The 24249-nt window shown below is 38.2% G+C and overlaps 1 protein-coding gene across 8 annotated transcripts in view; it reads right to left on the bottom strand.

The window, feature by feature from the left end:
• Positions 1-24249, bottom strand: part of KAT6B (lysine acetyltransferase 6B) — a 201213-nt gene that overhangs the window by 18360 nt on the left and 158604 nt on the right. For all 8 annotated transcript variants that reach the window (XM_042909120.1, XM_042909119.1, XM_042909118.1 and 5 more), the window contains 2 exons: positions 23436-23597; positions 20059-20152 (listed from right to left, as the gene is read on the bottom strand). In XM_042909120.1, the coding sequence (XP_042765054.1) occupies positions 20059-20152; positions 23436-23597 (256 nt within the window). The remainder of the gene's footprint in view (positions 1-20058; positions 20153-23435; positions 23598-24249) is intronic.

The following is a 24249-nucleotide window of genomic DNA, read 5'->3' as shown; positions in this document are numbered from 1 at the left end:
GGACAAATAGTACTTTAGTATTACTTTGAAAATAGTTATGACCTTGTAGAGTCCCTAAAACGGCCTTAGGGATCCCCAGGAGTCCCTGGATCATACTTTGAGACTATCCGCTTTACATAAAAACTGACAAGAATTTTTAAAAGTTGGGCACCAAGGCCACAGGTATTTTAAAACAATATGGCATTTACTAAATAAAGTATGGCAGGTCATAAGAGGCACTACAGGTTGGTTAAGAGCAAGGGTGCTAGAGCCAGACTGCCTGGAATGGAATCCAGGGTCTACTATGTACCAACTACGTGACGTTGGCTGGGCAAGTTATTTAATCTCTCTGTGTTTCAGGTCCCTCACCAATAAAATTTGGAGAATAATCATACCTATCTCTTAGGGTTGTAGTAAGAATTAAATGAATAAGCACAAAGGATGCAGAACCATGCTTGGCATGTTACTGAAACACAACATAGGTGTTAGCTATTATCATTGTTCAACATAGTAAATGAATGAAATTTCAAGGTGATCGTTTGGGTGACCAGGTATACTTCATGTAGGGGAAAGGAAATGTGGACAAAAAGAAGAAGACCGACTGCTCTATAGGGTCAGATTAAGAAGAGCTTTTCTTACTTTTCCCTTAGGCATCTGAAAATCATTCCATTTACTCCAGTGCCTCAGACAAAAGTTCTCCTCCCCCTACCCCCCAGCTAACCACCCAAATATAAATTTAATTAAAGAAAGAAGCCATGAAAAAAACCCCACATATTCTGCCTCAGTAATGATCTTAAGAAAGTGGCGACTGCAGTTCACAGCAAGAATAGTTCTGTGCCCCCCAAATTCCCTTTGGCCCTTAAGTCCTTAACTTCAAGGACTATCCTTAGGAAACAGCAAGCCCTTCAAACCACAATAACAATGACTGCTTGAGGGCGTCAGAAGAACCCTGAGACAGTCCCAGGACAGATGAAACAAAGACCCAAATGTTCTCGAAGACCCAAGTGTGTCCCTGGGAAAATGGTCTGAGCCTGTGAAACCCAGAGGAAGGAGAAAGCGGGTCTCTGGGGAAGAAAGGCTGGTTACTCTGGGTCACAAACTAGACTGTCTCTCTAAGTGCCCTTTTAAGATCTCTCTTCTTACAAGCTCCTCATAGACTGCTTAGGATACTGGGCTCTGGCTCAGTTATGTGGAGGTACCTCTAGACTTTCTTATTGAATTGAGTACTACCCCCCCCCCCCACCCCCCCAGCTTCCTGGCCAAGTCCACTGCAAGAGGAATGATGCTTCTTCAACCCTACCCAGTGGAAGGTGTATATGGTAGGGGCATGACTCCCCTGCCGCTGTGTGTTTGTGCACAACCTACAGATCATGCTGGAACTTAACAGATGAGTTCCATGATTCTGTGACCGGGTGTGGATTCCCTTGAAGGAGGTGGTCATTCTGTGTGTCAGTCACCCAGGGAATATAGGAACTCACCTATTATATGAACTCACAAATAGGGCATCAGGCAGCAGGAAAGAGGATGCTCCTCCCTCTGTGGTGCCCTTTGAGGAGGGTGAAACACCTGTGAACACGCTTCTGAATTGAGGATGACCAGGGCCAGAGACAGACCTCTATGACACAGTCAGAGGCCAAAAGTGAATTAATGGTAATTGTGTAACTGATAATCTAAATCACCAAGAATGTCTCTATTTCTCCTTTCTTTATCCTCTAGGCTAGCCCAATGGTTCTCAACCCTGACTGTACATTAGGATCTCGTAGGGGCTTTTACAAACTACAGATGTCTGTGCCTTACCCCAATCTCAACTCTTGCTTCTTTCAGGCCAGTCTGGTCACAGATGCATTACGGGTTATATTAAGCAAAGGGTCCTGAGGATGACACCATGGCCAGAATGGTAAACACCAATCCCCCTTCTCCACCTCTGCCACCCCAAAGGGCTATGCTAGTAGCAGTGGTGACTAATGACAAATCCAAGTAGATGGTGAATCCTGGAAATGGACACATCTAAGAGTTGAGGCTAGGGAGGAGATGGTCACTGGGGAAAGAAAGCTCTGTGACAGACTTCACAGGAGTTTTATTTATTTAGACGTTTAAGGAATATTTGTTTATATATGGCATTGAGTCACCACACCAGCAAGGTTCTGGCCTGGTGGATTAGGAGAATATAATTTTCTGTTCCAAGAAAATGACCATATATGAAATAGATTCAGTCTCTCAATTTCCTTGCATCGCTGACAAAGGTTTAAATGATAAGAGAACAAGAGGTCTCGTCAATATCACTTATTCCCAAACTAAACTGTTTGGGGAGGAATTTTTAAAAATAACTTTAAATATAACTGGGAAGTAACCACATTCTTCATGAAGCCCACTGCCTATTACAAATCTAACTAAAGCTCTGATTCACCCCCAGAGGCACATCTAGTTAGGTAATGATAAAGCACTATCATGGCCTTTGAATACAAATTTGAAAGACATGTCAGAATAATGCCCTCCTCTTTGACCTCTTTTGATTTTCCGCAGCTCAAATCACTTTTAAATCCTGGCACGTTTTAGGAAAAACAAATTTACACACACACACAAAATTCTTAAGATGAAACTATTTGGCATTTTAAAATTATTTCCACTCAAGGGGCGCCTGGGTGGCGCAGTCGGTTAAGCGTCCGACTTCAGCCAGGTCACGATCTCACGGTCCGTGAGTTCGAGCCCCGCGTCAGGCTCTGGGCTGATGGCTCAGAGCCTGGAGCCTGTTTCCGATTCTGTGTCTCCCTCTCTCTCTGTCCCTCCCCCGTTCATGCTCTGTCTCTCTCTGTCCCAAAAATAAATAAACGTTGAAAAAAAAAAAATTAAAAAAAAATAAAATAAAATAAAATTATTTCCATTCTTATAAATAGGTAAAAGTCCACGTGAGAGATTCATTCTGAAAAACTGTTTCAGAAATTAATTTAATTTTTCCAAGTTAAAACTCAGTTAAAATTTTCACAATTTCTAAGAAACAAAATCCTGCTAACAAAAATTTACCACTGAGAAATTGTAAGTTTTTAAACACTGCATTAAAAACATGCATACTTCAAAAAACACAACTGCTCCAAGAGAATAATTGCATATAACTTGTAATGCTTCACCTGTAAGACCATTCTCCTGTTGCTAAAACATTACAATGGAAATGTTCCTTAAGTAAGCTAATAAAAGCAAAAACTAGAGTTTCTTTTGCTCACTATTATAGGTCTGAGGTTCTGTGGGTGTAGCTGTGAAAGTTCACATCTCGTTGTAAGGTCTAATCCTACCCGTAGACTAAGGGGGAAGCGTGGACACTGCCAGTGATTTCAGAACCAAGCCCTAAGCGACTCTCCTTTCCATTTGTTCTCCCACAACCCGCCCCAAATCGTGTGTGTGTGTGTGTGTGTGTACCAGCTATAATTTTCTAAAACAGAAGAATGTTGTAATTCTAAGTGATAAGCTTTCACACAGCAAACACCGATATACAGCAAGATTGAAGAAAGGAAAAAGTGGAGAATACAAATCTCTCTACAAGTTTTCTTTGTTTATGAATTACATTTCAAAGGGAATCTGTCAGTTTTTGAGATAACATTCTAAAATCAAAGCACAGACCATCACCCAATCTGATCGATCAATTAATGCTGAAAATGTAAAGGTAGAGAAACTATCTTCGGTTCTCCTCAGGTCATCCAGACAAACAGTCCTATCCCACTGGTCTACAGAAATCGAAAACTTCTCTTTTAAGCTGATTTTTTATTTATCTCCCATTCTCTTTCAAACAGGATTTGAGGTAAAAAGCCTCTGGCAATAAATGGTGGTGTCCCCACAGGCTTACCACCGAGCCCATTCTGACACACATGCGGCACATACAGGGTAGGGTGGAAGCTGGGGTGGCATGAGGTGTTCAACCAAGAGACTGGCTGGTTTGCCAGCAGATTTGGTGTCATGTAGGCATCTAGCCTTTGATCCTACAGGAATCTTAAAGTCCAAATGGGCTAAATTAGACGTTAGCTGTTGGGAAACACAAAACCGTATGAAATATCACCAGCAGTACTTAAAGACGTCAGTTACTACCCCTTCAGTTAGTAGGCGATAGCTTTCTCCAAGTCCACTGTTGAGATTGCCTCCCTTAAGTGCCAGCAGCACTTAAGAGTTGAGATTTCAGTAACAATGTATTAATATTAGCCCAGCTTTGGCCACGATATACCAATATTATCCCTGTAAGCCTTTTACTGTGGGGTCACTGTCAATCAAAGAATCTCCATTCAACTTTCAAAGGACTGGAATGGTTTAGTAGTGTGTTCCACAGTTGAGTGCCTACTGTGTTCCGGGCACTCTTCTAGTTAGGTTGTATACAGACACTCCCTTTTCTAAATTTAATAAGGAAAAAAGCTCTGGGAGTTTAATTTCTTAACTACTATGCATCTGCTTGAACGCAAGAACCACAAACTACATAAATAACAGGAACTCAAATAGACATGTTAACAGCTAAAGTTCATTTTTAAGAATCAATTCAATATGCTACAGGCAAGCAATCAATCACACTGCAATCATCATTTACAAATCAAAGTACAAGGCAGATACTCATGGGGGTATATACAACTAGGTGGAAGTGTGTGATTATGGACGAGCAGATTGAAACTGTAAATTATGTAACTGTCTCTTGTAATTACCCCGCTTGAGAACCAAAAGAAACTTCCTGTATAATTTTGCAGGAGAATAGAGATCAAGATACAGAATTGCTTTTTAGTTGGTTTTAACCCTTCAACAGCTATTTAATTATGTGTGATAAGGTCAAAGAAAGGTTATACTCAATTTATGAAAAGTTGGCAGGGAGATATTTCAAAGTAATCCTCTGAAAAGCTCCAGATTATTGATGAAACTTGATGATTTCTCTTCCTTTTCAGGAAAGACTTATCTAAATTATTTGTTAAAATAAACAACATTTAAAACAAATTCACAGGCGTCATTCATTTTATTTTCTCTCTAAAAACATTCATTATGGTTTCCAAGTTTTTAACAGGATGCAAGGGAAAAGCTGCAGGGGTAGAAGGCTGTCAGAGTCCTCAGACATATCTTCTGCTTTGGTAGGAAAAAAATCTCATTAACTTCCTGAAATTCATGGGGAATAGCTCCAACACTGGGCAAACCACAGGGCAGAGCTTCTAATCTATGAACAGAGAACCATCATCTTAAGAAGAAGGAAGCCTGTTTTGCAATAAATAATCAGCAAAACTTCATCTCAGCATATTTTAAGACATTCCAGGCTTTTACCTTCCCTTTCTTAAAATCTAAATTTTAACATCTTTTCTCTTTTGTAAAGCATGGTTCCTGGTGCTTCAAGATCTGTCCCAAACATCGGAACTGCTGAACACCCAGCATTCCAGGAGGAAGGAAGGGCAATTTTATATAGTTATGGTGTCTGCCAGTGTTGCTTTCCCTCATTTTATATCAAAAAAAGAAAAAAAGAGCGAGAAAGGAAGTGAGACAGGGTGAGAGAGGGGAGGGCAAAAGGGGAGAGACAGATGGAGGGATGGAGAGAAAGGCAACAAGAGATGTTCGAATGCTACAGTGTCTGTTCTCCATCTCTATGGCCTCTCTGTTCCCTATTTTCTCCCCCATCCACACCTGCCCGGCCATTCTTTGTCTAAATACACCATTTTATCACTATCTGTTAACACACCACCCTTGAATTATGCTTCTCCAGGTTTAAGAGTGGAAGCACAATTTACAGGAATGCAGTTTTCTAATGGACTCAACTCAGCACTTTAGAGGATATGATTCTGGTAAATTTCAGTACATTTCCTTCAAAAAAAAACCTGGCTCTGCAAAGTCTGAAGTGGAGAAGATCCCAATATCCAAATACCCATGTACTTGCATTTTGATTTTAAAGCAGTAAAGATGAAAAACTGTATCTCTTTTAAAAACATCATTAACATAATGCCACCAATAAACCAAAGTTTTCATTTTAAGAGTTACAAAAATCTAAGCTCCAAAATAGATACCATTGGGTGTGAACTCCCATTTTAAGACCTTCACTTTTGTTAAAAAACAAAAAAGGCAAAAATAAAACACAGATCTAGAAAATGCCATTAAACAAATAACATTTACTGATTACCTTTGTAATCATCACCCAGGACCAAGAAATAGAAGTTTGCCAGCCGTCCTGAAAACCGTTTCATTTGTCCCATCCCAATCATCCCTCCTTTTCCCCTCACAAGTAACCACTATCCCAACTTTCATAACAATCCTTTGTGTTTCTTTATACTTTTATCACTCAAATGTCCCCAGGTACTACAATATAGTATTGTCCATTAAAAAAAACATATCTTTCAAGTCTCTTTTAGTCTATGGGTTCCCCTCACCACCCCCTTTCTTTTCCTTATTATTAATCTATTGATGAACTAGGGCCATTTGACCTACAGAGTTTCCACAGTCTGGTTTTTGCTGATTTCATTCACGTGATGCGGTTCAATTTATTTCTCTTTCCTCTGTGTTCTGAAAAATGCCAGAGGCTTGATCAGACTTTAGGCTTGATCCTCTGGCAAAACCATAGGTGACGGTATGTCCCTTGATCAGGAGACACGTAATTTCTGGTTGTCCCCCTTTTCACAATGTGTGCTGCTGTTGAAGTTCGATGTCTAGGTAGATCAGTTAATTCATTGACAGAATTGCAAAATGGTCATATCTTAATTCTGTCATTTCACTTGTTAGTTGGAATATGTTTATAAAAAGATGTTTTCCCTTTGGGCGCCTGGGTGGCTCAATCTGTTAAGTGTCCGACTTTGGCTCAGGTCACGATCTTGTGGTTTGTGAGTTTGAGCCCTGCATTGGACTGTGCACTGTGTGCTGACAGCTCAGAGCCTGGAGCCTGCTTTGGATTCTGTGTCTCCTTGTCTCTGCCCTTCCCCCACTTGTACTCTGTCTTTTTCTCTCTCAAAAAAAAAATAGTAATCATTTTTTTTTTTTTTTATTAAAAAAAAAGATGTCTTCCCTCATTTACTATTTGGTTACTCAGTGGTATCATTCATATAGGAAAGGCAAGTTCAATGCTTTTTTGCCAGTTTTTAAGATAATGAACTGATTCTTATCATCCTCTAATTTTTTTTTAATGTTTATTTCTGAGAGAGAGAGACAGCAAATGGGGGAGGGTCAGAGAGAAGGGGGACAGAGGCCCAAAGCGGGCTCTGCACTGACAGGAGAGAGCCCCATGTGGGGCTCGAACTCACGAACCGTGAGATCATGACCTGAGCCGAAGTTGGACACTTAACCAACTAAGCCACCCAAGGAGCCCCTTAATTTGTTTTTAAATGTCATTACAAATGTGTGAGTTTAATGAGTTTTAATCGCAATTGTTGTCCTTACTGTTATATTCGTTGTCCAGTGGGAACCTCTTCAAGTTAAATCCTGAATCCTTTTGACAAGACCCTAGTAATTTTTTCTTCCTTGTTGTCTAGTATGAATGAAGAAATGCTCCTTTTTACATTAAGAACTCTACTTCACTTTAAATGATTCAGTTTGCCCCCCAAAAGGATATATGCAAATATACCGTATACAGTAAGGTCTGCCTATATTTTCTCAAGATGTCACCAACACTTTCTCAATTCCTTCTGCTATATAATCACATTATATATATATTTTTCAATGTGGACAAATAGTTACATGCATAACTGAATTGCTCTTAATCCACTCAGCTATTTGAAAGCATTTAAAATTTTAATTTAAAACAATTTTGTTGAAAAAAGGAGCTCCTCTACGATGTTAACCCAAAGCAGGACTCCATAGAAAAAAATTACAAAACAGAGGTTTTTGTATTAGTACATGTAAAAATGTAGGACTAATACTACAGTAAAAACAAACTAACCACAAATTGATGGTGGAGGAAAAAACTCAGATTCCTAACTCGTATTTTCCTACCAGAATTCTAAACAAATGAGAGAAAATCTTTTGCTTCACCCAAAACAAATTGATGTGGAAAAAAAAAATACTACCCTACAGGCAGCTGAAATTATAGATGTGCTGGATAGAAATACCATTATGAGAGGACATCATCCAACTCTTACCTTAGAATATTGTGTTTCAAACATAATTCTACAAGCTGGAAAATACGTTCAAGGGGAATGGTTCCCTCGAAACTAAAACCAGGTATAGTACTAATCTCAACCAATCAGAACAAAATCTTTCTTGATCTTGTTTTGATGATGCATGTGCTTAACTGGGAAAATGAAAAGGGAGTTGGAGGCATTTCCCCTTCAGTACTGGCACAACCCCATGAGCCACCCAAACACGGAGCATCACACACCTGGGATGAATCCTGTGTGTCTGACCACCCATGGCTCTGTGGGCAAGGCTGGCATCCTTCATCCTCACCTTTATCCTTTATCCTTATCACCTAGGCCAACCCTGGTACAGCCCACGTAAAGCATGTTTACTGAAGGAAGTGAGGAGGGTATAAAGAAGTGGAAAACACAGAGACTGGGTAGAGATCTCAGGTTAAGCACCAATTGCCATAAGGCAGCCAGGTGAATGAGGCAGGTGTTGTCAGGGACACAGAGAAGAGCACAGATAAGATCTGGGCATGCCTTTATTCACTCACTCCCACAACAAATTTTTCTTTGGCACGCCTACTATGTGTATCCCACTGTGCTCATGGCTTGGAGTTCAGCAGTGAATCAGCCTGGCTCTCGTGATGGTGCTGTTAAGGTTCCATTTACTGTTGAACACAGGTTTGTCGATATTAATTATGTGAACAGAATTTCCCTGGTAGCAGCATTTCGAAATGACTCACTACAAATGCCAGTCAATGTTAGAAATCCAAACAGACAAAAGATTAGTAAAAATCCACCTGCGTGCCAAATCTTGAAAAAATTCGGAACTATGTAAGGCGAAATGGTAGCTACAGACTGTATGCTTCATATTTACAATGTTTTCATTGAAACAATGAATACAAACTATTGCATAAGAGCTATATTTATTTGCTCTTATTTATGACAAGCTTTGTTAAAAAAAAAGATACATAAATAAATCGTTAGCTACACTGCCTCATGCAACTCATTTCAATGCATTCGGTAACAGTCAATCTCTGAATAAATCACGGAGAGCTCAATTTTCAACCTTGATGTTATCTTTAACATATTAAAATATATTGCATTTCAGCCCAGTGTAATAAACAGTCATGGCAAAGGCTTTTAGCGCAACATAATGAGAAAATAAGGAAAAGTAGTCATTTTCCTTATCATATTATAAACTAGAATCCTATTAAAATATTATAATATAAAATTATACTTGATTCTAGAAGTCAAAACATGTCTAACAAAAGCCAGCAAAACTCTGAAGACACAGCTGCTGGTCTGATCAAGTGTCGTGGTGGAGGTGTGGAGACGGGTTACTCTCTCAGAAAAGGCTGGAAAAGACTTGAGCCCCATTTCAAAAGCCTAACTTACTATTCATTAGTGATCGCTTTGACTGCGCTCACCCGGGGAGGTGAGCTGCTGGGGAAAGTTACGCAAAGCAAAAAGCTTTCCTGACAGTTCCTGAACAGTAAAGTTGGAGTTTTCCTTCCAAAATAAATGCATAAAGAAATGAATTATCTGATAAAAGTCAGGAAAAGAGAAGTTTTTCTCCCACCAACTGTGTGTAACTGTGAATTCTGTCATAGCCCTCATCTCTGCCTGAGGTTTATAGTGGATAATGGCAATCTTCTTTCTTTTGAAGAGGCTGCACTGAAACAAAAGCACCAGACCTCGAAAGGAGCAGGGCACACCGGACAGCATTTGGAAGGAAGTGAACCAACAGCTGACTGATGATGTTCTAATAAAACAAAATTCTTCTTCATAAGAATCACATATGGGGAGAGAAAGCATATCAAGAAAGCTCCCCTCATGGTAATTCATTTAACATTTAGTTAAACAAATAGTAAGGACCTACTACGTGTCAGGCTCTTCTAGGAGGTGGGACTAGAGAACAGTCTCTACCCCTGGGAATCTTACTTTTGGTGAAGGAAATGGGCAATAAACAACAAATATATGAAAGACCCATGCAACTTTCTAAATGACTTTGCACTTGCTCAGCCTTTAGCATTTTTTATGGTCAGTGCCACTGAAAAAAGACAAAACGATTAAGCAGAAGTTGCATAAGCAAATAAATACCACATGTCAAATTTATAGCTCCTTTATTCAATTTGTTTACAGGGAATAAGAGGGTTTAAGTCATATAACATGTCCCCAAGAGCCATTGTTACAGTCCCTCAAACGCACCTTTGATGCTTGGCTTATGGGGCTCAGAAATGGGGGAGAGTGAAATATTTATATTGCAACCTAAAGGGAGAAACGATGCCCCAATTGTGTGCTTCATGACCTCTACCCCATCATGGATGAGACAAAATTCACATGTCTCGCTGGGGTAAAAGGAAAAGGCTGCTAAGGATGAGGTGAGAGGCATCTGAGTTCTGGCCACCATGGGGCTGAAGGTATTACGATCTGAGCTTACCTATAACCATTCTTGGATCACCTAAAGGAAAGTGCAGCGACGCCCAGAAACTCTTGCTAGAAATGGGATATGTCACCAGGGCTTGTCAGGCTAGGACCCAGTTTCTGGGAAGAACCTGCCTATCCTGAAATTATACTTGACTTGTCTTCAGAGAGAAGTTAGTGACCTCTGTATATACAGTCTCAGCTCCTTAGAGTTTACCAGCAGTCAGGTAAAACATGGCTTACTAGAATCCAACCAACTGGATTCCTAAATTAACACTCCTACTTAGGGGTGCCTGGGTGGCTCAGTCAGTTGAGCATCCATCTCTTGATCTAAGTTCATGATCTCATGGTTTGTGAGTTTGAGCCCTGCACCGGGCTCTGCACTGACAGTGCACAGCCTGCTTGGGATTCTCTTTCTCTCCTTCTCTGCTCCTACTGGCTCATGCTCATGCTCTCTCTCTCTCAAAATAAAACAAACAAACAAAATCAAAGTTTGTCATAGCTTGGTTGGTATTCAACTTAATTTCTTAAAAAATAAAAAATAAAAGAATAAAAGTATTCTTTTTTTTTTTTTTTTTTTACACTTACATCCAAGTTAGTTAGCATATAGTGCAACAATGATTTCAGGGGTAGATTCCTTGATGCCCCTTACCCATTTAGTATCCCCCCTCAAAGAACCCCTCTAGTAACCCTGTTTGTTCTCCATATTTAAGAGTCTCTTCTATTTTGTCCCCCTCCCTGTTTTTAAGTTATTTTTGCTTCCCTTCCCTGTGTTCATCTGTTCTGTGTCTTAAAGTCCTCTTATGGGTGAAGTCATATGATATTTGTCTTTCTCTGACTAATTTCCTTTGGCATAATACCCTCTAGTTCCATCCACATAGTTGTGAATAGCAAGATTTCATTCTTTTTGATTGCCAAGTAATACTCCATTGTGTGTGTGTGTGTGTATCACATCTTTATTCATTCATCCATCGATGGTCATTTGGGCTCTTTCCATATTTTGGCTATTGTTAATAGTGCTGCTCTAAACACTGGGGTGCATGTGTCCCTTTGAAACGGCATACCTGTATCCCTTTGATAAATACCTAGTAGTGCAATTGCTGGGTCGTAGGGTAGTTCTATTTTTTAAAAAATAAAAGTATTCTTAAGTTTAACTCAAATTGTATTTAGAAGGCAGACTGTTAAAACTGGAAGTTGCTAGCTGACAATCTCAACTACTATGACATGTATTCCTGAATTTAGGTATCGTACATTACAACATTTAAGCCAGTAGGATCTAAGATGTGGAGGAAGAAGTTTTCTCTTTGAGAGAGGATATGGTTACCCTCTCAAGATCACTAGGTAGAGATGAGGTATGTAGCTTTCTTTCTAATTCTCCTTGATGGACCTAGAAGGGCAGAGAAGTAGGAAGCAGGAAACCAGGTAGAAAATGCTTTCTTTTTCTAAGGAGCACTTCCTTAGGAAACCAGCCAAGAGTTTTAAAAAGGAGACTAAGAAAAGATAAGCCTGGGACTTTCTAGGTACCTAACTAAGAGATAGATGCCTGTCATTAGAACCAAAAGGGCTAAAGAATAAGGTGTAGAAGATTAACCTGCTAATTCTCAGTGAGAAAAAAAACTAGATATTAAGCTGTACTCAAGGTTTCTTATATTTTTTATTTTTCTTACATTTTTATTTTCTTATGCGCATGTGTGCGTGCGCCATTTTTAAGAAAAGAGAAGTACATAGAACATTGCTAACTATACTTAAAATGTGACCGAAGTCATTATTTGTAGGCACAAAACTGGGTCATCTGCACCCACCTTCCAGCAGCACTCACTAAATACAGACTTAGTTTTTAAATAGTAGATACTCCTCATGAAACCCACAGTGAAACCCCTCTATTTAAATCACAGAAAAGGTCAGTAAAGGAGACTTCTGAAATGAGTACCTAATTCAATCACTCCTACTTCCTCTTGAGTCCTATTCCATGAAGGATAAACCCTGAGACATTACAGGATATTTTAATATTGGATAAAGAAAGCCAAGAATTGAATCTGCTTATAAACTTACATGATTAGTCTACAAATAAACAGACACTAATTAAAAAAAAAAAAGCCTAAATGTACAGTTAGCAGATAATTTATGTAACTGATAAACATGTTGCCTATATACTAGTCTCAAAAAAACCAAAGGTGTAAGTTTGTAGACTTTTGGACCCACTATCATCTACCCTTTATAGCTTCCCCAAGATTATGCCAAGGCTAAAACAAACAAGAAAAAGAGTTAATAATAAGATTTAGAATTCTTGTAATTCTAGTTAGTATGTATGATTATTTAAAATAAGGAAAGAAGATTGAATTTCGTCAAATGCCTCTTCTGAATCTGTATTTAAAAAAAAAATTTTTTTAATGTTCATTTATTTTTGAGACAGAGAGAGACAGAGCATGAACGGGGGAGGGTCAGAGAGAGAGGGAGACACAGAAGCCGAAGCAGGCTCCAGGCTCTGAGCTGTCAGCACAGAGCCCGATGCAGGGCTCGAACTCACGGCCCGTGATATCATGACCTGAGCCGAAGTTGGACACTTAACTGACTGAGCCACCCAGGCGCCCCATCTTCTGAATCTGTATTAAACAACCCATCTAGATATCACTTTTTGTTTTTTCCCATCACTACTCCCCGGTCTTCTTTCCACCAGTGCTCCAATCTCTGGAGTTTAAAAACAAAAGCCAGGCTCCTGTGCCCCCAGCCCTTGATGGTCAAGCTTTCTGAATTCACTTTTTAAAATTCCACTCAAACCACAGTCCTCGAAAGTATATTTCTTACACTGTGTATTAATCTTCTCTGGGGCACTAAACACTGGCTGGGGAGTGATCTTGGACAAGTTTCTTAGTGTCCCTGTGCCTCCAAAAGAGAGATGATAACAGTAACCAACCTCCTTAGGTCTCTGCAAGGATTGAGCAAATTAACCTGTGTAATTCAGGTAGGTGACAAGTGCCTGACACACTTAAGTGGTCCACAAAGATCAGCTATGATTTTGACTACTGTTGTTGCAAGGCTGACCTCTTGGCTTCCCTGAAACCATTCTCTTCAATCCTCTTCCTACTTCTGGACCCTTCTCAATTTCCTTGATAACCTCCTCATCCTCAAAACCCTTTCTAGTCCCTAAAATGTTGGAACTTCAAGCACTCCACCCTCAGCGCTGTTTCCCTACACTCTCCCCGGGTTGTCCTCACCCACAACTATGGTTTCAACTACCACAGTATGCCCACTATGCCAGTATGCCAGTAGCTCCTTTTAATGCATACCCCTGCTGAGCTCCAAACTCCAAGGAAAGCTGCATGTGAATCTTCAAAATCAAAGTGAAGGCAACATGATCTACCTGCTGCAGAATAAACAGGAAAATACCTGCCTTGTTTCCATGTAGCCTCATTGCCACACTCCCCTAGGTCAGGCCTTCACAGATTTTTCTTAGTTTTCTTTTTAGTTACAGTAAAAAGTATGAGTAAGAAAAGAAAAATTGCCTGTAATTCTAATTCTAGAGATGATCTAGAACTGTGTTTCTTTACTTTCTTTGCGTATACTTTTTACACAATTGAGAACATATATATATGTGTGTGTGTGTGTGTGCGCACAATTTTGAAATTTGCTTATTATAAGCATCTTGTTATTTTATTAACAATTCTTTAGAACATAATTCTTAATTCTAAGTAGCTAATAATACTCCATTATATGGATGTACCACAATTTTCTCAGGGGAATGGTTCTCTCTTATCTTTGAATTATCAAGGCTATTTCAGTTTTTGTTTCTATTAATAAATAATGACACTGTGACAGACAATATACTAAAACATTAACTCTCTGAGTACCACAAGTCTGAGGGGTTTAATTTTCTCTTGGTAATTTATCTATGTTTTTCTAACTTTCTACTATGAGTTTATATTGCTATAATTGGGGAAGAGGGTGAAGTGAGGAGGGATGTCCAGTATTTAAAAAAATAACACAAAACATGTTGTTACATTAAATATGAAATTAATGCATACTGATTAAAGTATGTTGATTTTCTTAGAATAAATCCCTTTCAGATGTTTTTGATATATACTGTCAAAGTTCTGGAAAATGTCTAACAATTTATACTTTTTCCAGTGTAAATGTAACAGTGTCCATCTATGTCAACTTAAATATGGGTATATTTTAAAGGCTTTGCTAATTTGGTAGGCAAAAAATTATAATCTTTCAGTTATTTGAATTTATATTTTTAAATCACCAACCATTTCCCCCCACATTTTAATTCGCCATTTGTACTTGACAGACTTTGGAGCAAAGAGGCTAAGAGTCCAAGTGCTCGGACTTAAATTGCAGGTGCGCTATTTATTGTTTGTGTTAACTGTGCCTTGGTTTCCTTACACATATACCAAGAATAAAATGTCTCAATTGGCGTTGTGAGGGTTGGATGGGTCAGGAATCTTAGGAAAGTGGCTGGCACATAGGAGACTCTCAGTACATGTCAGCAGTGTGGCTGTCACCAAGGATGCTCCTTTTCTGTGCGTTCTGCATTCATGTCCTCTATGTTGTCTGCTCGTTTTTCTATTAAGGTTTATGCTTTAACACTATCAAACCTTTCCTTTTAAATATTTGTTTAAATACTATAGCCATCAAAGAGTTGTTTGGCATGTGCGTTGCCAACGTCTTTCCCATTATGGTTGCTTTTAAATATTAATACATTTTACCATTTTATATAGTCAATCCCATGTGTATATTCTTTTGTGATTTCTTTCATTGGTTTAATGCTTATTGCTTAGGATGTCTTTGACCATCCAAAGACCATATAATTTTATATCCTTTTTTCACTTTTTAAAAGTTTTTGTGTTTTCATTTTTTGTTAATTATCTAAGTATTTCATCTACCTGGAGTTTCTTTCGTAGTTGCCCAAACATCTGATGTGTTTCCTCACACGGTCATGATTTAGATCCCCTTAGTCAGGAATGTTTTCATTCAACTTCTTATGAGCTCCCAATATATACTATACGAACATACTATCCAGCAACTGTTGACTTGTTAGTGAACTTGACCACCCAGAAAGAACTATGTCTTCTTCATTTTTGTCACTGGTGTTTAGTAGAGTGTAGACCAGGGTGCCCCTAGTCACCAAACGTTTCACGAAGAGGTAAAAAATAAATGAAGTCACTCTTTTCGTTCTCCTCCATTATCCAGTTTAGAATCAGATAAGTGCATTTACAACAAACACACCAGTAAGTTAATGATGCCAACTTCTTTCACTACTACCTGGCACAACATTCTGCAACCTACTGCTGAATCAGTTTGCTTTCACTGGGTCAGTTGAGGAGGATGGGTTTTGCATCCTGCTCCCCAGGCAGGGTTCTGGCTCTGCAGGCCTGAGTAAAAGACAACTCATTATCAGCTTATCTACTGCCCAGCCAAGCAGAGTCCTAAACAACAGTATACATAACAAACTAAAACTGCTACATTAGGATGTGCCCAAGGCTACTCATTGCACCCTTTTAAAACTGTGAAATACTGGAAACACCCTCTATGCCCATGCTCAGGGGAGCAGGTGCATAAACTATGGACATCCACATGATTGGAGTACCATGCAGCTAAAGAAGACAGAAAGAAAATCCCTAGGAAGTAGTAATGGAGTGAGCCAGCGTTTTCAGTTAAGTGGAAAAAAGCAAACTGTAAAAGACTATCTATAGTATGATCACTTTTGTGTAAGAAAGGAGGAGAAATTAGAAAACACACATCTTCTCATTTGTACAAAAAGAAACATGGGAAGGATAAAAGAGAAACCAATGAGGCTGGTGTTTTGCAGGAAAGAACTGAGGGCTGGGGGTGGGTAGAGGGAATGAAGAAGGGAAGTGACACTTCTCTGAGTGTACCCTTTAATACAGTTTTAACTTTGAAAATCATGTTTTATGTTTTCAAAACAAAAGGCAACAAAGACAGAGAAAAAAACTGAAATGTGGATAACAAACAAATAAGCCTAACTATATTTCAAATGAATACACTGAAGGTGGAAAAATTAAAAAGAATGAAGTCAAGTAACATTTGAACACAGTATTTTGACTAAATACACTCAACATAAAGTTGAAAAAAAAAGAAAAACCCATATACAAATATTGACCTCTAGTTAGGAGGTTTGGATTTCTAGATGGTATGAGTAAGCAATTCTGCAACTACTTAATGTGTAGTCTAGGGCTGAGCACATAAGGAAATATGTTGTGGATAATTGCAAGTCCAGTTTCTCACTGTCAGAGAAGAGACTTACAAATATGGAAATGTGGAAAGATAGAATAAAACCGTGTGGTGGTGTTGATCTGGAATGCAAGGTTACAGTATGAACTCATGATTGAGGTGTGTGTGTATGTGCGTGTGGACAGAGATGGGGAGGACTTAAAAATTTCCTGACTAAGAGAAGGAATCTCAGATTCCAGGAGAAAGAGATGTGCTACCAGCTTCAACCTTGTCACTCCTTTCACTTCCCACTTAAGTTCTGAGCAAAGAGTCACAAAACCCATGAGGTGGTTTATAAGCAGGCTGGGAGCTGGTACCCTTCAATCACTCTGGCCAAGTTCTGCAAATGACGTACTGGGGAGCCATGCTCTGACAAACTGGAGACAGGCTATCCCGGGAAGAGTGAGAAAACAACTTATTCCAAGGGCAGCATCTGATCCCATACATGACCATTCCTCCTATTTGGACTATCCTGGAGAATAGTGTTCAAAGCTCTGGATTTGCAGTTCTTTACATACACACTACACAATGCATTGCACCTGTATCTCTAATCCTTTGTGTAAGTGGGCAGCGACAGCTTTCTTCCTACTGCTATCTCGTTTTGGCTTCCTAAACTAGCAGTTACTATAGACAAAACATTTTCCTGCCTTACAACTTTATTTGAATTACTGAAAATATATCCCCTGACCAAAAGTCCCTCAGGCTCACGTACAAAATAGAAATAAAATAAATCTAACCATTCAAAGGAACTTAAAAACATAGCACATTTTAGAAAAGCAGTAACCTTGGTTATCTGTTTTGCCCTGAGTTCTGAATTAATTATGAGGTTGACAAGGATTATGAGAGGTCATGGGGTTTATCTCCTTACTCTGTAAGATTGGATCTAAATCATTCTGGGAAGATATTTATCTACCATTATTTTAAGTAACTCCAAAGAAGGAGATGCAATTTTTTCAGCAGCCTACTCTATCTTCTTTAAAACCTTTGTGACCAAGGAATTTTTTTGGCTTTAAATTTAATTTCTATTGGGCTTACACCAGTTCCCATTTTTTGAGTATTATAAAATCCGTCCCCTAGTTTCCAGTCCTCTGAAGGAATAACACCAACTCCTTTCCAACTTCATTCAAATCATTCACCCACACTCCTTAACCCAATCTCATGTTAGGGGCAATGTCAAGGGTACAGGAAAGAGAAAATCTAAAAATATACCCTCCGCACTGTACTACCCGGGCACACCCTAATGGATGGCATTTGTCATGATGGCCCTGAGCAATCCAGAAAAGTTCCAATGGGCTCCATAGTTCCTGTTTAAAATTACAGGGCAGATTCAAATACAGTTTTCACTAAAGTGGCTAACATAAAGATTTAGTACTTGAAGGGAATGTCTTTGTTCTTGGGTTATTCTCTTATGTAAAATAAAACGCCTCATTACCAGATTGTGTTGTACAAATAAGATGCTACCATATTTAGAGACTTGCACTTTTATCCAGTCAGTACTAGTGCCTTTTTAATTTTAGGTGGAAAGTTATTGTGGGCAGTGACCATATATCACGTTGGAGATTCAATTCAAAACAAGAAAAAAATACATCCAATGCAGATTATTGACTGTACTGTCCTACTGAAAGCAAAGAAGTTACCCAAGGAGTTTACAGTGAGTTGGAAATATGACATTCAACATCAGTTATCACCACAAAAGCAGGAATTGAGTCTAAGTGCTATGCCAGAGAGATATGGAGCCAAGAAGGGAATGAGATGAATCTCCAAGAGGTGGGATCAAGCAGAAGAGGCTCTTGAGGTGGCTCTTAATAATGGGTAGGATTCTGAACAGACTGAGGCTGGAGAAGGAAAAAGTGGTCATTTCAGGGAAGGGATTGCACAGAGAACGGAAATATGGAAACATGCTCAGAAAATCTACAGAAAAAGAGATTAGCCCATGAAAACACTTCAAAAAACTGGCTGGAACTAGGTGTTGGGAGACCTTGAACACTGAGCCAAGGAGCTTGCCTTATTCTGTGGGCATGCAGATACTCAAAGTATCAAAAGGTTAAGGCTCAGATGGTTGCTATGCACATTAGAAACTATAATGTTGATGAACAGCTTCTAAATTGTGGCCACACAAAAAAAGGGACTTGCCCATAGAAGTGATTGCACCTAGAACTCTGTAAGATAAAAATGGTAAACTCCTAGTAAGATGGCCCTCCATAGGATAACTAGATCAGGAAACAAAAAATAAGACTAAGATAATTAATTAATAACTAGAAATGTTATCTGAATATATAAAAATAGTCAATAAAAAATACTTAAAAAAAAAAGAACAATATCCTTCAATGTCAATAAAGTGTGCAAATCAGTCCAAAACTACTATATGGTCATTTCATACCCCAGCTTTAATATTTCAGTATCTTATAATATAGATTTGAACTCAACATTACTTCTTGATGATTTTCCTCGAGCATATTTACACTGTGGTTTTTGCATGTGATATGCACCTTATGAAGATGAAGTCATTTCCTACATTTTCCTTCTTTCCGTTTAAAATCAGATAAACTACAATCTGCTAATGAAGGAGTGCACCGTTCCTAGTGACAGATTTTTACATGGTCAGAAATTACTATTATCATGAGATACCTGGCCTTTGTGTTACTTGGATATTTTGAATCAATTCTTCATACGTCGCCTTAGCACTACATTTACATACCCTACATAATATAAACAAGGAGGAAAAACTACCAATATTTTTTACATTATCCTGTGCATATTTTTATAGAGGATTCCAATTTTAATCGAAGAGACTCTGAAGATACAATTGTGTATAAAAAATAATTTCTTGGGCAACCTCTAGATAAAACATTGTAATAATTTCTATAATAAAAAAGGGAAATTAACAAAACAAGGTAGTTATTTCTAGTACAAAGGCTCATTGGATAAGCCACCTAAAGAATTGTTTTTCTAAATACAGATATCCCTTTCTTGCTCTGTACTGATAAGATTATAGGTAAAATTTTAGAAAGCTGAAAATCCTTTTAAATAATACTTCCTTTAGCTTTAATCACAAATAATTGCCTCTTCTGGTGCTAATGAGCATGAGCACCATGGACTGGAATGTAATTCTGCCGGTTCATTCAGGGTAATGGCTTTGTGAGCTAGTGACACTGCTGAGAAATCTAGTCTCAATTTCCTAGAGCACAATAAGTGAGCAGCAGTACATTTTTCACTTGAGGAAGATTTTCTAACCTATGCAAATATAAAAAGAAAACCTGTTATCTGTTGATAAAAACAACAAAGTATGTTAAATAAAGTTTTATGTGTTACTCTTTCCTTTAACAGCCATCAGTTCCCTGGATCATGAAAGTGAGTAAAGCACTTCACTTACTGAAATCAATGAGAAACCGTCCAAATCCTTGCCTTTGGTGCTGGGGCATGATCATTATGCAGGAGACATTATACTTCTGCTGGCAAAGCTTTTCCTGAGGGAAGGAGAAACAGATCAAGTATGTCAGAGCTCTGCTGAAGTGGGCAATTCCCTGCACCTGCCAGTGTCCTTGTACAATAGACCACTAAGGTGAGCCAATGTGTTAGGTCAGGATCAAGCAGAATAATCCTACTGTGTTGATCAATCAAACTATCAGCTAACAACAAACCATCGACTCCAGGCATGCCTCTCAATTTGCATTTTTATACTTGAAAGTTGGTACCATAAAATATGAATAAAGAATCCAAGTAAATATGAGCCAAATGAAACCGAACACAGACATTATGCAAGAAATGACTTCTTTGCTCAGACAACTTGGGAGGTGGGGAAACAATGACGATGACAACAACAACAACAACAACAACAACAACAACAACAACAACAAACCATCCAGAGAGTCACCCACGGGGTTAAGGTAGGATTTAGCTGGCTACCTTGCTAAATAACTTACAAATTTGTAACATCTGTCTTCTGCCTTGACCAGTGAAAACTAAAATAGTGTATGTGTAGGTAGAGCGGCACAAATACATCTGTCTCATGGATAAACATTCAAAGTAAAAAGCTCGAGAAATAATCAATCTGCGTTTCAAACCAGGAAAACAAATCAAAACAAAAAAGACAAGAGCAACAAGAAACCCCAAAGCCTCCACACAAAAATGAGGCCAAAATGTTACCAACAGTATAAAACCAGGAGGAAGAATGAGAAGAATATGGAGGGAAGCAGTTCTTATAGTTAAGGAAAAATTTGCAATCTTCATAGGATGTGGCATCAGAGCAGCAATATTTAACTGAGAGTACACAGAAGCAGCCAGAGCCTGCACCGAGAAGATCTGGAAAAGGCTTTTAAGGTTGTGAACGCTCTGGCCAAATATAAACCACAAATAAGACTGACCACAAATGGTACTAACCACATGAAAGAATAACTTCAGAACACCCAGATCTTTAATGAACCTATTTGAAAGATCACAGGAAATTGTTGTGGAAAAAACCCTACAGGGCAGAATTAGAGACTTCTTTGTGAAAAAGATGTGCTCCCAACACTTGCACATTTGTAGCTGTCCTTGGGAGTCTCTAAGAAATGAGGAGGAAGAAATCATGTGTCAGTTTCCCTAAGAAACTGGACTGTCCATCACTGGATGTGCACATTGTGCCAAGGGTTCAAGTAATTAGTATTCTTTGCAAAGTCAGACAAATGAGTCACTCTATCTAAAAAGACAAGTATTGTGGATTGAAAGGATTCCTCCTTTATGTCATTTTTTTTGGTCCCAAACCATTCCTTCCTTTAGACATTGTAATACAGTCCAACCCTCCCCTCCACCCCACCCCACCCTTTAACATGTGTTACTATAGCTAAATTCTAATCTATGGATAAAATAACTGTTTCTTCTTTCTCTCCTGCTTAAAATCATCTACTACTATCTGTTTGGGAAGTCAAAAGCATGGAATGATTTACACTGAACTCTTCTAGGACATCTTGGACATTCCTCTGGCTATAACCTCTAGAATTTGGTTTAAGTATAACCCCAAAGGGCCATAGTCCTTCACACTCCAAATGGCACATTACAATATGGTTTAATGTGCATGCACCTAGACTTTTTAAATGCTTGTTTTTTAGATTTTTGTTTTACATCACTGCCAAAGAATGAGTTTTCCATGTACAGTAAGAGATAACAGTAGTTGCTGCCATGCTGTAAAAGAAGCTGTGACAAAATGAGAAAAGTTTAGCTTGTTCTAAGTATGATGGTGGGTCCCCTGGGAGAAGAGAGGCAGAGACTAAAACCTTAACAGACACCATCAACTCTAGACCCAGAGGCCAACTTGAGACAAGGCAGGACCAAAAACAGCAGGCACCATTAAGCATCTACATTAAAATACAGACACATTTAAAGAAATGCCATTTTCTAACAGGAAGGAAAATCATGACCACTATTCTTGTCTCCTTTTTTTTAAGATTTTATTTTTAAGTAATCTCTACACCCCATGTGGGGCTTGAATGTAAACCCCAAGACCAAGAGTCACATGTTCCACTGACTGAGGCAGCCAGGCACCCCATGACCACTATTCTTTTTGAGTGATTGGAGAAAACGATTTTTATAAACCTATACAAAGGTAAGATATTTTACACATTATATAAGCAGATTTCCTATTTATTGTTTTATCTTGTGTTAATGCTCTGTCATCTTTTGAATCTGTTATGTGCAAATTAACTTTGTCTTTTTTGTTGTTTTGGAGCTTTACCAAATGTGTGGATTAAAATACTGAGGCTATTTCTCATGAATGCTGTCACTCATTCACAGTTTCATTTACGACTTCTGGATTGAATCTCAAATTTAGAAGAATTGCAGTTTGTAAAGGACCTTCATATATATTCTATCTTTTGATATTCCATGAAAATGACACTTCCGTAAAGCATTCCATTTACATTATGTAAGATTCATTAAAATTCATTTATTACTCAACATGCAAAAATGTATCATAAAATAAATAAAATACAGGGTTCAGATCATTTACCGTGTGCATAGAAATCTTATAATTTACCACCCTGGCACATTAAACTATCTTGTAGGTGCCTAAGAAAAGTTAAGCTTATTACCTGACTCAGTTTTTCCTTATTGCCTATGAGTTATTTTCAGAAGCCTTTGAACAGAGGAATGTGAGTAAAAAAGACAAACTGTAACCACTCAATATGTCAAGGGCTTCCCTGTATTAACAGCTGGAGATACTCAGGCTTTCTAAAGGCGAGGCTGCTTTAGATCTTAAAACAATAGCATAGAGTGTAAAAGACAAATGAGTAAACCCAGTCATTATATCACCTTGACTGTCCAAATGCCAACGTTCCAACTCACTGCGATACTGATGACCACAGAGGGAATACAGTGAGGAGAAATGAGAACCATCTCTTAAATGCTACACTACTCTGAAACCTTCAGGTTGACACCACTTAGGGAGGGAAAGGAAAATAAGCTTAACATTAAAAAAAAAAAAAAAAAAAAAAAAAAAATCAAAGATGCTAGGTGGTCTGCAAGGCAGCAATTATAACATTACATGGTTGCTGACAGTCAAGACAGCAGCAAACTGTGCTGAGGTCCTCTACACACTTTCTAGGCACAACTTTTACTGTTTGTTTGTCTTAATAAGCTCTGAACAAGAACCCGAGCTTTGCAGAATGTGTCACTTATTCAAATTATAGTCATAAAAAAAGGCCTTGTTCAAAGAACTGGGCTCTCCCAAAAACATTTTGAATACGAAAATGAAGGTCATACTGGCTCTTGTTTTACCTTAGAGAAGTATCCAACCAGATGACAGCCCTTTTCATCATTTTTTGTAAGGACATAAAAAAGGAATGGCTCGACATCATAATACAACGTTTTGTGGTCCAGGAAGAGCTTGGCTAACAAGCAAAGGTTTTGGCAATAAATTTTGCTCATATTCCCATCAACCTAGCAAAGAGAAACAGACAACATTATTTAACATAAAAATATTGCTCAATATAAAATCATTTTTATATGATATTTGGGAAAGTATATAATTTTATTTCCAAATCCCAAACTGAGAGATTAAAATACTCCATTAAGCACATATAAAGTCAACCAGAAAACAGCTGTCACTTGGCAAATAAAAATTCCATTTTTTCTCTTAAATTAGGGTGAATTTAAGTTAGCTTTAATTTAATTTAAGTTAGCTTAAATTTCTCTTTAAGCTACCTGAAGAGAGCCAAAAGCACCAGTGAAAGAGTCATTTTTAATTGTAATGTATTGCAAGTAAAAAATGATCAGGCATGTCTTCTCTGTTTGAAAGAAGTAAATCTGAATTAAAGAAATGTCAACACATCAAAATACTGCTCAAGGAAGTTAAACTTTACATTGTTTTCAAAAGGACTTCATGTAAAAATGAAATAAATGAACAGTATTATTCTGATTCCTCAGAAGTGTAGATTAGCAAAAGAGGATTCCATTTTGGTTTTATCCCAAGCATCATTTTAAATATAATTGGAAGAGATCAAATTTCTATGTTGGGAATACTTACTGAGAAAGTGAGATGAATTTCAACCTACAATAAGTACCATGATTACAGTCTACTTGTCTTCAAAAT

The sequence above is a fragment of the Panthera leo genome, chromosome D2 (genome assembly GCF_018350215.1).
Source record: "Panthera leo isolate Ple1 chromosome D2, P.leo_Ple1_pat1.1, whole genome shotgun sequence".
Lineage (NCBI taxonomy): Eukaryota > Metazoa > Chordata > Mammalia > Carnivora > Felidae > Panthera > Panthera leo.
This window is presented reverse-complemented; position numbering and strand designations above follow the sequence as displayed.